The 15,831-nt window shown below is 40.0% G+C and overlaps 1 protein-coding gene across 2 annotated transcripts in view; it reads right to left on the reverse strand.

The window, feature by feature from the left end:
• Window positions 1-15,831, reverse strand: part of ANKH (ANKH inorganic pyrophosphate transport regulator) — a 105,532-nt gene that overhangs the window by 11,298 nt on the left and 78,403 nt on the right. Inside the window, exon 8 of one of the 2 annotated variants that reach the window (XM_062569819.1) lies at window positions 14,574-14,669. The exons of the other annotated variant lie outside the window; for it this stretch is intronic. Within the exon in view, the coding sequence (XP_062425803.1) occupies window positions 14,574-14,669 (96 nt within the window). The remainder of the gene's footprint in view (window positions 1-14,573; window positions 14,670-15,831) is intronic. 2 annotated transcript variants of the gene reach the window in all.

The raw sequence follows: 15,831 nt of genomic DNA on the forward strand, positions 1-15,831 counted from the left end.
ACAAGACAATGACATAAGTAGCCCAGTGAAACATAGCATGGCACATACTATGTTAAAGACGAGATCTGCTAGAAGAAGCAATTTTATGGGGTTCATATCAGGAAAGATTTTTAAGGAAAAGATTTACATAAAGTATGTTTCTTATCTTTTTTCAATTAGTCTTTTTCTTTCCCCCCCCCTTACGTCTTTCTCTGTATGCCTGCAGGTTAAAAATAGAAAAAGGTGGGCTTGGTTAGGGTAACAGTTACATCTTCATTTAATCTAATCAAAATGTGAAGATGAAACAGTAAAAACTTTGGCACAGACTAGCAACTTTCATGCATACTTCCTTGCTATGCAGCTGCAGGCTGTGAGTGCAGCTGAGTGCAAGGCTTATATATGGCAATGAATGCTGTATGTGCAAGTCTTGCTGAGGCTCGCAATCCTCCATGCTTTGAAAGTAAGGATTGTGCTCAGGGAATTCCAGCAACAGAATTGACTTGACTTTCTGTTATCTTATGCTATGAGTACAAGCCAGTATGAAAGGCTTGTTTTGTTAAAGCCTTTGATCATTTAAATGGGACTTAAATTACAAGTGATGAGCCCTTTAAGAATACAGGAAAAGATGAAGATACAAAAAGGAGAGCAGAACAGAGGTCTGAATGATGTTATTTCTGTACAAACAATGATAAACATTTCTGAAAGTGTTTTAATCACTTGTACTAATCTGAAAGGTTTATATATTGGGCAAGGTGTCTTTGATCCACAGTAGTGGATCATTTTGAATTAAATTTTAATGAATTAATTTGAAAGGCTTTATTTAATGCATCAATAACTTACAGTTGCATAAGAACATGAACACAGTTGTACTTGACCAGATCAAACCTCCCCTTAGCTTAGCACCATCTCCTTGGCAACTGTCAATGGGGGATGCCTAAGGAAAGGGTTCAAAGAGCAGGGTAAACACAGAGTAAGCAATGCCCTTCCGCATTGTATCTGCTGAGCTGCTAACCGTGACTGCTTCAGGAACTCCTCACTGCAAAGTTATATTTGCAGCAGTGTGTTCAATAGCAGTGAATTTATCTTACGAAGCATTAGGTTGTACAAGCAAAATGTCTCACATCAGTGATCTTTCTTTCGTAATCCAATTGTGCATTTTGTTTAAAACAACAACAACAAATACCACCTTCACCCATTTTGGTTTTCACCAAAACTCCAAAACCCCAACCCCTCCAAAAAAACCCCAAACCCCTCCACTTATAGCTTAGACAATCTCCAGATGTAGTTTTGCTGTCATTGCATTCCTTCATGTGCAACCTTGCTATTCTTAACCAGGATATTCAGCATCTGTGAAAGACAAAATATCCAACTATTTTTCTGTCAATAAGCCTGAGAGAATGCACCAAATCTTTGTTACAGTGGGGAAAGTATCCTAGCGTTAATGCTCAGTCAAAGATCCCTTCTCTTAAATACACTGCATGCATTTTACTTTATTACAGTGACATGAGAATGTTTATAAGGTTTTGTTTCAGATCTTGTTTAAAAATTTTTTAGTTTTCAAAAACTACTAGTATGCAGCCTTCTTACTGGCCCTGCGTCTCCTGGAAGCTATTTCCATTCATTCTGGTTGCTGACAGGGAGCCTAAGCCTCAGAGACCCACTACATAATGCATTATAATGTATTATACCAACAAAGGCTATTGCCACATGTACAGTAGTTTGCACGATGCTAGATTAATTATTTGTTTTAAACACCTGTAGAAGCTAGGACATCTTTTGGGACATCCACTGATAAATGTAAGGCACAAATAACAGTACAGCATTTCTAGACAATGTCAGTGCAACTCCCTGTTTGAGAAAACACTGCTTGATGACAAAAATGTGATATGACTCCATGTTTCTGAAAAAGGGGCTATGCAATCCAAAAAGAGTGTCTTTAAAAGTGGATTCAATGTATCAGCCTGGATATAGCCATGGCTTTAATAGATTTTACCATGCAACAAGGGGATGGAACAGGTAACTGCCTAAAGGCCCTTCTACGATGAAATGCAGTTCATATTTGTCTACTGCAAAACAGCTCTCAGCAGATATTTCTTACCACTTGTTTTCTGTTGTTTGATGAATGTGATATACTTGCAAAAGTATGCTGTGATATCAAGGTATGGCTGTCCAAGAAAGGTGTTCTACACTGGAAGTTCTATGTACCCCTATGTGTCTATGTATCTACCCTAAATTGTTGTACAAATGTACTGAGGATTGCATCTTCAATTTAACCAACGCGTTGTTCACAGCCTACCTGTACCCATTTATGCTATGTGGCATCCAAAGAGGACAGAAGAAATTCATTTTATGCCGTATTACGCATCTCAACTTTGAATCACACCTCAGACTTTTGAGAAAGTATCAGCAAGTTTGTCACTTTTATTAATAGGAAGAATATAAATCATATGATTCCAAGTCTTTCAAAGTGTGCAATAAATAAATCAAAAGGTATCCTGAATTTTACGATGTCTAATCTCCTGATTTGCCAAACGCTGGCCTCTTGCTCTCCCCTAAGCAGAACTTCCATAACACCATCTCTTTCAGAGCTTGTATCACACTCTTAAAAGATGATCCGCTGGGTCTGTTTGCAAGTCAGATGCACACCTTTTTCTAACTTGCAACAATGTCCTACTGCAGTATCCTATTTTGCAAGGTGTGCGGAAAACACTGATTTTGTTCAAATCGTTAGTGCTATTCTTATGTATCTATAGCTTCACTGCACTTGAAAATTTAGTTCTTTAAATGACTGTGTAGTATTGGGGCTCATCTCTCAAAAATTTACTCTAGCATCTTAATAATAAAGCAAAAAAGCATTTCTCTCCTGTATTTTTGTGATGAAGAATGAAATTAATTGTTTCAATTGTTAACTAATAGTAGTGAAACTATAGAAACAGTTATTACTTAGCCAAAAAACATTTTCAGACTATAATGGAAAGATGGTTCAATTTTGAATATTTCTGTGCAACAGAATGTAATTCCCTAACACTTGCTGAAGCATTCATGCCATTAGGCAGTCTCTCAAGCAGTTGAATAGCAATTAGGAAAGTGCTCAACAGGGTTCTTTTATGTAGAGAAGAGATCTAATCACTTGTTTCAATTTACACAAATAATAAAGGATTTTACATTCTTTCTGTGGACGAGAATATCAAAATACCTAGGGTTCATAATAAAGACATTACCCCCTGTTGATAGGAAGTCACATGGGAGCTTAAGAAGAAATACTCCAGCAAAAATCGTGTTGCTTTTAAAGACTAAGACAAATTTTAAGCACCCTGCCAAAACCTGTCATAAGGTTATCTGAAGGCTGTGCAGAGATTGCTGAGTATGGTACTGAATGGCAGCAGAGGCCAACATTCCCGGCTTGCCTGGAAGCTCACCGCATACCAAACCTGGGCCCACACCAAAAGGAACCACCAGTCGCATGCTCTCTTCCTCAGTAAACCATGTTAGAGGGTGTTTTTTTACTCAGCTACCCAACTATCAGCAGTATTAAGGAATTTTTGATATACAAGAAAATGTTGGCTCAGCTCCAAAGGAGGTCTTTAAATTTGCCCACAGTGTGGCATTCTCTTGGAATATATCATGATGCTGTGTTTATGAGCCCTATAACTTCTAAGTGGACAGGAGACTGGTCCTTCTCTTGTATGGGAGACATGAAGTATTCAAAGCTAGCCTGGATAAAGCCCTGAGCAATCTGGTCTGACCCTGCTTTGAGCTGGGGGGGGTGGACCAAAAGAGCTCCTGAGGTTCTTCCAATCTGAATTATCCTGTGATCCTATGAAGGGGAAAAAAACCAAAACAAAACAAACAAAAAAAAACCCTTGGATCCAGTAAAAACCATATCTGAAAGCTGTTTATCTCAATGGTAATGACTTGAATCACAATAACATTGTCTTATAGCAATTATCTCTCAGTTGCACACGAATTGGTGAACATTTTTGTGAACTTTGTTTTCCGTGAAAGGTGGTGTGGTCAAGCTGAAAACAGCTGTCATGAAATTTGTCAAGCAGCAGGGGGAGCAAAAGAAACCAGAGCTTGCCTCCAGGAAAACTTTGCAACTTCACATTTTATTCTGAAATAATTGGTTTCTACAGATCTAAATCCCCCCAACCCTGACTCTCCTTATAGTTCAAAGTGATGGAGTTGGAAGATCATTCTGCAGAAATAAAGCCAGATCCAGCAGCTGCACAGTACACTGGCTCTTTGATAGCACTAGCTTGCTACCACATTCACTTCCCCACTAGTTGCTGCTGCAAATACTCAGGTGGTGTTTTTCAGTATGGGTTGGGTTGCTAATATAAGATAGCCATTATATCACCCTGTTGAATCCTGCTTCTTTTTGTTTTTATGGAACAAATACCGTAACAAATATGGAAGGCAGTATTTTACTTGGTATAGACTCACTTTAACAAAGCTTGAATCATGCAAAGCTGGCAGATTCCTAAGTTCTCTGAAAACTTCCACAGCTTAGCCATTTTCTTTTGTTCGTAGTGCTCCTGCCCTGTGTTTTCTGCAGCCCTTGGATTATTCTCATTGAACTATTCTGGACTTCATTTAGCTGCTTCCAATCACAATTATGGTATCTGAGCATGCTGCAGCAACAATTCCTGACCCTTCCTTTTCTGCTTGCTCCAGTCACTTGTACACAACAGACTTTTTGTGTGAAACCAGAGCAGTCATGAAGGAGACATCAGTCTCCACCTCACCAAACCAAACAGAACTGCTTTGTTCCAGGACAAAGGGTCTGTGTAGTACCAGGACTGAAATGTGGACCTCAGCTCACTGGTATGAGGATTTTAGAAGGTCAGTCACTGGTGATCCCACATCTCACCAAGCAGGCAGGTTTGGAATAATATTTAATGAAGCAGTAACTAACCTGAACTTCAAGAGGTTAAAAACCTTCTTGAGCAACTAGCTGCCAATATGTCACTTCCAAATTTTTATTTCTGTGCAAGCAACCTGAAGATCTAAAGAAAAAAAAAACAATCTGGGAATTGTAGGACAGGCAAAAATCATTGCAGTGAACCACTATGTCCTGCCTTGGTATTCATATAATATATGATAGCAAAGTAAAAAGGATGCCAACTTAGGCCTAAAAGTTAATTCTGTTTTCTTTTTAATATAATGGTCCTAAATAGGTCTTGTAACATCTCCTTGATATAATGAGGCAATAACAAAGCCATTGATGAAATAATGCTGGGGTTGGGGAGTGGGAGGAAATCTCCTCCCTTTTTTATTTCCTTTCTTTGTGTACTCATTAGAGATCACAACCATGAACTTGGTCACCCTGGGAGTTTCAGGTATTGGCATAGTCAGGAGCTGGGGTTGTGTGCTCTGAAAAGGACTGTTTTCTTCAATGATCCTTCTTCCTATGGATTTTATTGCCTCTCAGTTTTATTATTCTGTGACTCTAATGAAGCCCAGCTGTAGCCTTTGATAATAAAGTAACGTACAGATTTAAAATGAAGACAATCAATAAAAGATAGGCGAAAATGCATGAACCTTGAACACAAGTCCAGTGACTTCAGCAATGGCTTAGACTTTCGGCTGTTTTTTATCCCACTGAATATCACATGTGTATATGGTGGCAACAAAACATCATTCCTATTCACACTTCATTTATCTCTAAACTTGTCTCTACCTCAATTCTGAAGTAAATGTCCAGTTTGTACTGTTTCTTAAGCTCATTTGGTAACTTTGCCTAAGCTTTTGTTCTAAGAAGGTAGCCCTGAAAGCAAGAAATAAAACAGAGGCAGGGGAGAACAAATACCAGGAATAGAGGGCTACACTGCAGTGGGTATACAGACTCTGAAGTTCTTCAGCACTATCCATGGAGAAGTAATCATCCTCACAAGCAGAAAAGGAGATAGCCAGAGAAAATCTTCTGTTCAGGAGAATTATAAGCATGTGTTGGTGCAGGTGAGGATGAACTACTGAATCTGGATGAACTGGACAACATATTATAAATTAAAATTGCTTTATATTTTGTGGAAGGGGAATGAGGATAAACAATATTAAACTATGATTTGGTATTATATATATATGTGTGTGTGTGTGTGTGTGTGTGTCTCAACTATTCTCCTAACTCTGAAGTTCCACAATCAGATTAAAAAAAAAAAAAAAAAACACTGAAAAACCACATTCCCACTGGTCAGCTTTACAGAACAACAAAGACTTGCCCTAGTAACATAGTAACACAATCCATTTTAGGAAATCTGGCTCTTAGCAATCTCCCATTTGTAAAATTCTAGCACAGTGGCTGGTAACTAATGGGCTGCAACTCTGGCTCATGTCCCAGGTCATGTTTACCTAAACACAAATGGCTCTACAAATGAAAAGCAATGCCATCAGAGGGCATGTTACCTTCTTCTTCCAGAGTTCAAATACTTGGTTTCTACAAAACAGCTTAGTTGTGTACATTAAAGTTTGGGTGAAACATACGGACAATGACCATCTCACAGACTTCACTGTTTCCATAAAAATACCATCACAATGACTCCTACCTTAGCTCTGGCAAACCTGTTTCTTCTTATAAGGTAGAAAACCTACAGAAGTCAAGCCTTCAAGATAGAAAAGATTATTGACTTTATAATTGGGCATCATATTGCATTCCCTTTTTGTAGAGATTAAGTATAAAGCACTGAGAGGAATGCCTAAATCAAAGACCTCAAAAATCATCACTTTGTTCTGAAAATGCTGTCTTCAGCTTGTGAACTGAAGAACCATTAGCAGCAGGCTGGATGTCACTCTCCAAACTAGCAGAGCTGTGATAGCTTGGTGACTTTCTCACGTAGCCACCCTCTCTCAATACACAGAGGAAAACTCTGGCATCAGACACCAGGAAATCAAAAGAGTATTCCATGATTTTCTGGTGTCCCCTTCCTGGCACTTAAGTGACTTCAAATCATGGAGAAGAGGGAACAGATGCTTAGCTCAAGGTCTTTCAGTGTGAGACAGATAATGGAGCAGTAGAGTAAAAGTACTGAGAGTCTGATGCATCAGTCAGAATTCGCAAATCACTTTTTTGCGCTACTCTGTGTTAATCTTTACCAAACCTGATCAATTATATATGCAGAAACCTTCTTACTCTGCTGAAATGCATTAACGTGAGAGTTTAAACTACAGTATTCCTGTATTTTATTGGTATCTGACAGATTCTGATACTTATTTCATAAAGACAGGGTAGGGGTAACTGAGTTTATTTCCTTTAGGAAACAGGAAAATTGGAACTACATTTTTTGTGAAAGGAATCTCACATAACTACTTGTGGCACATCTGATTTTAAAATGTTCCCTTGCACACTTTCTGGCTACAGTGAAAATGCCTGAGGCAGATAAAAATAATCTCCTGTCAGGTCCTGAATGCAGCTTACTGTCTTTCAGGCTTGGAACGAGACCCTTCAGTTGTTTGGTCTCTAAAGATGTAAACAAAAAGTGAAGAGCAGAATGCTTGTGTAGGGATCTTAACTCCACACATGCAGCCTCACTGGCTAAATGTCAATCTGAGTGGGATCCCAGACATTTACCCACTGATAAATAGCGAGAGATGAGTACTGCAGTTACGTTACACTGCAGACACTCCACTCTGCCTTCCTAAGGTTTTACGAGCAGAACAGGGCCAGTTTTCCTTGGAGTTTTTCAATATACAAACACAATTCACATTACTATTAACAGAAGCTAAGCATGACTAGTAAGACAGCAATCAGCCTTGCTGCAGAGATGAAGGGATTCTTCTGCTTCTGTCCTTTATCAACAAATCCTTATGTTTTATTGTTCAGCAGCACAGTGTAGCTGGGAATATCAAATAAGCCAGTGACTTACATATGCAAGAGCTTTCTTCAGGATACTTTATAATGTGGAAAATGAGGTAACAGGTAATTGCAGAGAATGATGTGAAATGGTGTATTTATTAAACTAAAGACTGAAAATTTGAGAGCAAATGAGCCTGCTGCAAACTAGACACTCTTTGGTGTCCCTCATGGGAAAAATCAGTGCTGATGGCTTAGAAAAAACAAGATTTTGAGTTCAATTGGAAATTAAACAACTGTGGAGTAAAAAAGGTAGGCAGATGCATAGCATCAGAGTGGGAAGGTGCCAATAATGCAATACGCTTGCAGTGATGTGTTGAGTTGGTCTTCACACCCCTGGGCTCCAATTTTATCTATCAGTGCTGAAATTTCAGGAACTGGTGGAGCCTTTGCTGATCAACAGGAGAGCACAACTGGCAGATGGTATCCATTTGGTGCTCTGCAGTTCCTAGTTTGGCATAACCAAATCCATAGGATGGTACAAAAATTAGCCTGTCTTTAAATAGACAGGGCTTCTCAGCCTGAATGAAGCATGTCTGCTGCTTCTCTGTAGTGACTGGCTGCAACTCTTACAGAACTCTTGAAGCAGCAACTACTGAGTGAGCCCTGTCCTCTGTGCCTTGATTCTTTAACGTAGGGGATTTTCCTTGCTACATTTGCTTGTTTGTTCTTGATTAGTTTTTTTTTTTCTTGACTGGCGATTAGTTACAGAAGATAATGGAGCAGGTGATGACTGGAGGTTAGTCACCTGATGGGACAGCTTGCAGCAAACTGTCATCAGACAGGACAGAGACTTTCCCCCTCCCCTCTCCACAGCACTGGCGCTGAAACTGTGCAATCCTGTCAGAGGGATGCAGCAGAAAAAAGACAACATCGTGCTTGCTTGCTGCTCCTCCGAGGGGGTTGATAACTTCTACCGAAGAAAAGCAACAGTTGCCTATAGCAACTTCTTGAGCTACAGATGCTCATCAACAGAAGCCCTCAGAAATCAATACATGTTTTTCCCCTGTCACAAGAACAGGTTCAGACACAAATCAATGCATTACAAAACAATGCATTACATTCTATTTGGAAAAAAAATAGCAATATGTCATTATAGAATGTAATAAGTGACTTAATATCTAATGTAATACAATACAGCATGTAATATTATAAGTACTAAGCATTTTAGAGCTATCATATTCTTCAAGTATGAACGAGCTTAACTGTAAAAAATATGACATTTTGACATTTATTGACACACACATCTACAACTCTCAGGCCCAAACACATGGGCCAGTAAATTGACCAGATGTTTGCTGTTAAGCACATTAAATCTAAACTTTTGCTGAGATTTAAATCTAGTGCATATTACCTGGCATTTTTTAAATTTGTTTATCATGACTCAGCTGATGCCTGTCAACTTGTTCAGCTGAAGTTCCTGCATATTCCTTCTAGTTAAAACTCTGTGGCAATTTTTTCCAGAAGAAAAACTGGATTTAGGATTTTAGGTTGTTTGTCTGTGGTTTGCAACAAATAAATCTGAAATCTGTAAACTCCACATAAAACCCACACACATATGCGAGTGTGCAGATTAAAAGCTTTCCCTCCACTCTATCTTTTGATCTCCTGAAACAGGAGCATTCCCTTTTTTTTCTGAAAGAAAATCAAAGGATGAACTTTCACAGCTGACTTGTATTTCTTAAGCAGTGCCCACTAATGGCATATGGCATAGCGTGGACACGCAGCTAGCCGCTGCCCTTCATCAGCACGTGTCTTTGTGAAAAGTGCTGCTTCCCCTGGTCCGTCTTCAGCGTGACTCCGTCTCAAAGGAAAAATGCAAGGCCATACTGAACTCCCTTTTATAGTAACACTGGTGCTCCTCTAAAAAGCTGGAAAGATCTCTGAGCTAATGAGACAAATGTTAAGGCCACGGAGGAGTGCCCAGTGCTCCTGCTCTGTGTTAACTCGGTGACAGACAGACACCTGTGGTGCGAGGTGCACGGCGTGCAACACCTAAGCCTGCAACACTGCTAGGGGAAAACCTGGCAATACACAGAGTGCCTGAGCGTACGAAGATACGACTGGCCATATGCCCTGCTGCCGTATGCCGCCACTGGCAGCAGCAGGTGCAGTCCCAGGCTGCTGCCCGCCAAAGGAGCACTCTGCTCCATGCCTGCAAGGGCAGGCACTAAAGAGAAGCAAAATCGGCCCAGAAAGCCTCTTGGCTTAGAGGCAGGTGACGAAACGCTTGTCGGTGGCTGCTGGCAGCTTACTCTACTCAGGAAAAAGGACCTCAGTTGATTGCCAGTTCTGTGCTGTTGCAGGAGGCTTGCCTTAAGAAAGAGCTCAACTGGGAAATGGGGACAGCATTAAAGAAACAGAAAAGGTAAACCAAGTAATCTGGCATTAGGTCTGCCCTTCCGGTTACCTTGGAAAAACCCTGAATTCTGCACTGCAGCATCAGCGTTGAGGGATACTACTGCTACTCTGTGAAAAAACGTGTTGAATAACTGGCCTAGTTGCTGTTGCTGCTGCTGTGTAAGCCAGGGTTCCCCGAAATAGTGCACTCTGCACAGCCTGCCTCCAAGCACAGCTCAGGTGTGTAGGAACGCTCTGCTGGAACAAAACTGTGCTGCAATGGAGAAATGCAGTATTTTAGCACCTTGGAAAACTTCTTGGGGATTTCTGTGGTGTATTGAGGCTGACGCATCCCCCAATCTAAAGGATGTGTGGTACAAATGCACCAGTTTTCACTTAGGTTACAACCGTACTATGACCTAGGTAGGGACTGACTTCTAGGTTCTTATCAAGAGGAGTAACATTGAACCAAAATGTTTCATTCTTCAACAGCCTTACCTAGAAATGGCAGCAACACTGGTGCATGGAGCAATAGCTCTACTTGTAGAAAGAAGCATTTTTGCCCAAAGCACCTTATAAATGATGGTGAAGTAATCAATAATGGCAAGTGGTAGTATGTATACTCTTTAAGTTGAGAGTAAATTATCAATCATGATTTATTTTCTAAAATCAGAACCAATCTCTTAACTATATGTAAAAAATTGTTCATTTGAGCGCCTCTCCTCTGCTATATGAATTTTACATTCAATTATATACCTCCATAAAATAGGGCTGTTGGAAAGAGCCACCACTTTCATATAATCAAAACCACACCAATATGACTAATCACATCAGCTTTCTTGCATATTTAGGAATCTATAGCTGCTATCTACAGACTTTAAATGAAACAGCTTGTCTAGATTTTTCTTCACTAAGCAATACAATTGATTCCCAATTTTTGAGGAAGCAGCTTTAATCCCAAGCTGATGCTTCAATCTATAAGGTAGTACTTAGGCTCACATGCAGCAGAATACATCTGCATGCTCCATGGTCAGCCAGGAAAGGCTCTGCTGCACCTGAAATTCTATCAAAGCAAAACTTCCAGATTCGATGGATGTTAAAAAAAAAATCTATGAAGATACTATGTATTTTTTTCTACTCTGGACCAATACTGCCACTGTCAACAAGAGTAAAAGTGGCTCTGCTGCAGTTGGTTTGAGATGCTTCTTGTGCAAGCACAACTGATCAGTGAAAAGAGGTAGGGCATTTGCCTTCCAATCCTATGAAATAGCAGGTATTCAGTGATTGGGAGGTTTTCAAGATTTTACACTGGCAGGCTATTTCACAGCATGATTGCTGCGCTTATTAAAAATATGACTATTATTTTTTCCAGTGGTTAATGGGATTCTTTCATCCCTCTGTTTTCTGGAATTCTTCTACAGAGCATCCAGTGGATAATGGACTCATGTGATAGGTCTACGTATTTGTCTTGTTTTGATCTCTTTTGATCTGTTGGCCAACCTGGGAGAACTGTTTCCCACTTTCCCTCTGATCCTGAAGAACATGATCTCACCAATGATGATCTCACCAGTTTGCAGTAGAGCCTCTCCAGGTAAACATGAGCAGTCACTGATGGTCAAGGGAGCTCAGCAAGTTCAGGCGAACTTGTGTGCCAAAGCATTTGTGGACTCAGGCCCTTGAACCAAATTGAGTCTTTAGAGCTCATGTGTCTTTTTTCCTCCTCTGTCCATTGACAAGCAATCCTAAGAATGTGCCACTAGTAGGCAAAACTAGAAACAGGATAGAAAAAGCAACAGACACCACAAGTGATTCTGGAATTTCAATGCAGATGAACTTTCCTAGGATGAGCTTCTGAAAGAACTTCCCTTGCCTAGTACTAAGGAGAACTTTTGAAAAAAGTATCCTGAAAAGTTGTAAAGCAAACGCCTATTGCAATAATTAAAAATAGCTCTGCACTGGGTGGTACTGGTAATACAAGAAGCTCATGATCTATCAGAACTTGAGTAAGCTGATAAATGTCCGAAGGGTTAAGAAAATAATCAGTTCAGAGAAAGCTTTGAAGTTGAAATAGAATTCTCAGAACAGTTTATAAAGAGGAAAGTTTTTCCCCTTTGTGGGTCTCTACAAATACCGACAGATTTCAAGGGAGCTTAGCTATTGAGGCGAACACGACCTTGGACTGGCAGACCAAGGTAAGCAGCACTAGAGAAAGCCTCAAGATGTGTGATGGGAGATGACATGAAACCTGCAGAAAGTCTCCAGAAAATTGCAGTGAATGATACATTCACTGAGGATGTACATCTGTCCCTATTATATTTTGTAGGAAATACAAGTTGAGAGTCAGTGCTGTTGGCTTCTAAGCCATGTGGAAAAAGAGTCCAAGCTTAAATCTAGGAAATGAACAGACACCACCTCCCCTGTCCAGCCCCATCTCAGTCCAGCCTGGGACCATCAGTCCCTGCCCTGGGATGCTGCAGTGGTGCCAGCACCGGCCCTGCCATGACACTGCCTGGTCATCTCAAACCTGCTAATAACCATGCTGGACAAAGATACTGCTGGTGATGCAAATCCACCCAAAGGGGGAAGATAGTGGCTTGACTTATTCCAAACCTAATGTAAATCTACCCTATGCAGAAATACGAGTTGCATTTACTATACTCATCTACTACATAATTTGCTATTACCCACAACCCCGTTCAAGTTTTTTTTTCCACTACAACCTATTTGTTTCTAAACAGACTTGTGCAGAAACAGTTTTCTTAGAAAATGTTATTGTATGCACGCAAGCTAGTCACTTTGAAATGATGTCGGTGCATCAAGATTTCTTCATTAGGCTGGAAAATCAAGGAAGCATGAACTGACCTCTGATGAAGCTCTATATGGAGTATATTTGAATCCCTTAGGCCTAAATACAAGACATGTTTCTGATCTGCTCATTTGTAGCTGGGTTACTTTCTGAAGTCAGGAAAGAGAAAACTGAACCTCTTATCAGGACTCATCAGGAGTTTTGTGGAACTTCTGTTTCAAAGTGAAAAGACCATCCCTCTCAAATCTTGCCACAGAATAAAACTCAAAAACCCTCTCAAGTGGTTTTTCCCTTAAATTCCATGGTAAACTCTAATAAACTGGCAACAGATGTTGATTTGAGCTGAAACTATCACTGTATCTTCAATAATTTGGCAGTTCTGCTACACCTGCACACAATCACAAACTTGTTCCAGCTCTAGACAGAGAGGCTTATGCAGCTGACTGGAACAATTTTGATGTTCATCACTTTCACTCTAAGCACCTTCATAGATGAATTAAAAAAAAAAAAAAACAGACTAGCCTCTGTTGATTTCCCACCTCTAACTCTGCAAATCTTTCATATACAGCATGATAGATGTAACACAATAATTTAATCTACTTGATAAGCTATATTTTTAAGACCACGTATTACTTTTGACCAGAAATTGGATAGATGAAAAAAATAATCATGCAATACTATTACGACTTTAAATTGTTTAGTTGCTGTTTAAACTGCTTGTCATAAAGGATATGTAGGGGGAGGTTTAAAGGAGAACTGAAATGGAAAAACTGTTAAGTATTTCCTTTGATATTCAGGGCCCAAGTTACTGTTACAGAATACATCTCTCTTTATGCCTTTTTTAATGTTAGAGTAGGTACTTCTAACTAGAATATTGGGATTAGTTTATCTGGCTGGAACAAAATCATTCACACAAACCTTGCAGTTAACTTAGCTGTTAGTCCTTGCAATTTTTTCCCAGCAAACAAAACTTAAGCTTTTTTTTTTTTTTCTTTTTTTTCCCCAGGTCAGCACAGTCTCTGAGATTGCCCCTTTTAGCTTATTTTGAGAGTAAACAAAGCCAACTTGCATGAAAGTACCCTTAGCATGGAAGACTCATGCCATGTGAGGGGGCAGGGAACAGCTACTGTGCTTCCAACACGTCACCTTTTCCATCATTCACAGTAAATTATGGATGCTAAGGGACTGCCTGTCATCCCAGTTCACATTAGACAAATGTGGTGCTTCATTTTGCTGATAAGCTGGTTATCAGCAATTCTGCTCTTGAAAAAGGAGATGAAAGAAAAAATGAGGATCTCTGATACCTCCTTGCATCTGGAGGCTGACTCAAAATGAGAAGCAGTGAGGATTTCAGAGACCACTTGTTGTCTGCATTGAACAATTAAATAGAATAACTCTTGCCTTCAAGATCTCTAGTCTGAGTTACTGCTGGCTGATTTTCTTAGTGCTTTAAGCATATTACTCTGGCTGTATTCCCTTTTCCCTGAAATGAAAGCAAGAGAAAACTCACCTTTCCTGAACTGCTAGTGCTTTAGCGTTAGGTATAGAAGATCATTTTCTGCTTTAGATGAAAGCCAGAGTTGACCAAAGGTTTCTTACCGTTAAGGACAACGCCATGCAAACAAAAGTGAACTTCTTGATATGTGTCGCTGTGACGGTGCTGTTAGTGTTCACCAATTTATTGCTGGGGTTATTCTAGGGCGAGAGAGAGAGAGCGAGATAATGAGCATTAGCTTGGCTCCAGACTGCTGGGGAGCTGACAGCACCAGGGTCATGCGCTAGATCCCGCTCTGTGTGCGTGCATGCCCTTCTTTGCTTGTTTGCTTTTTAACCTAGCTTTCTGACTGAGTACTTTGTACCACCACAGAATGTTTTCCACTTAAACTGGCAATAACTGCTCATATGGTCACTGAGGGCTCACCAATATCTCCTCAGTTTTCTAAGGGGTAAATCCTTTTTAACAAATTTCAGTTGGAAGAATGATGTTAACATTCTAGGGAAACACTATGTGATTTTTGTTACCTTTTAGTTTAGAGCTTGTAGTATGTTTTAATGAACAGGAAAAATAGGATTCCTTTCCCTTTTCCCACAGAAGGGCCCAAGACCCGTACACCAATGTAAGTACCCATACTGATCCAATTAACCAAGCAGCTGATCTAAACAAAGCTCTGGGAACACCTGGCTCTCTTAATGCAATTTAATGAACAGAATGTAATTAGAACTATTAGATGTTCCACCTTGAACATGGACTGTGTTTACACGGTAGCAAAGCTTTATTTAGAACAACAGCAAAAACGTTCCTCCAAATTCATAATACAGCAAATGATTCTGAAGCTTTAAAATTGCCCTCAGGGAACACACTAGGTCAAACTGAATGGTCTGTGAAAGGAGAGGAAAGGATATCAAAAGCAGGGCACCTTTAGGTAGCCCTACAGCAACAGACTATAGGGCTATATACTGCAATTACTATGGAGCTGCTTGAGATACATGGGTAAGTAAGTGCTGAACTGATAAAAGCTCTACCATGAGATGTAGTACAAGACTTATTCAACCTTAACGTAATTCAGACAGAGCAGCAGTATCTGTCACATGATCTTTTTGCTTTACTGAAGTTACTCATAAGAGACATAGAAACTTATACAAGCTTATTTTGGGGGTGAACAAAATGCATGTGAGCTCTGTGAAAGATACACCATTTCATATACATCTGAGTTTCTGGTGGTACTTTGCCATCCAAAGCTTTTGTGGAGATCAGTGCAGTGATAGGACCTGCAGAGCGCTGCTGCTCCTGCCTAGATTACCTGCATGGAAGCTGCACTTCTACATAGAGGTAATTCATATGCTGAGGGAGGAAGCT

Source organism: Rhea pennata, chromosome 2, assembly GCF_028389875.1.
Source record: "Rhea pennata isolate bPtePen1 chromosome 2, bPtePen1.pri, whole genome shotgun sequence".
NCBI lineage: Eukaryota > Metazoa > Chordata > Aves > Rheiformes > Rheidae > Rhea > Rhea pennata.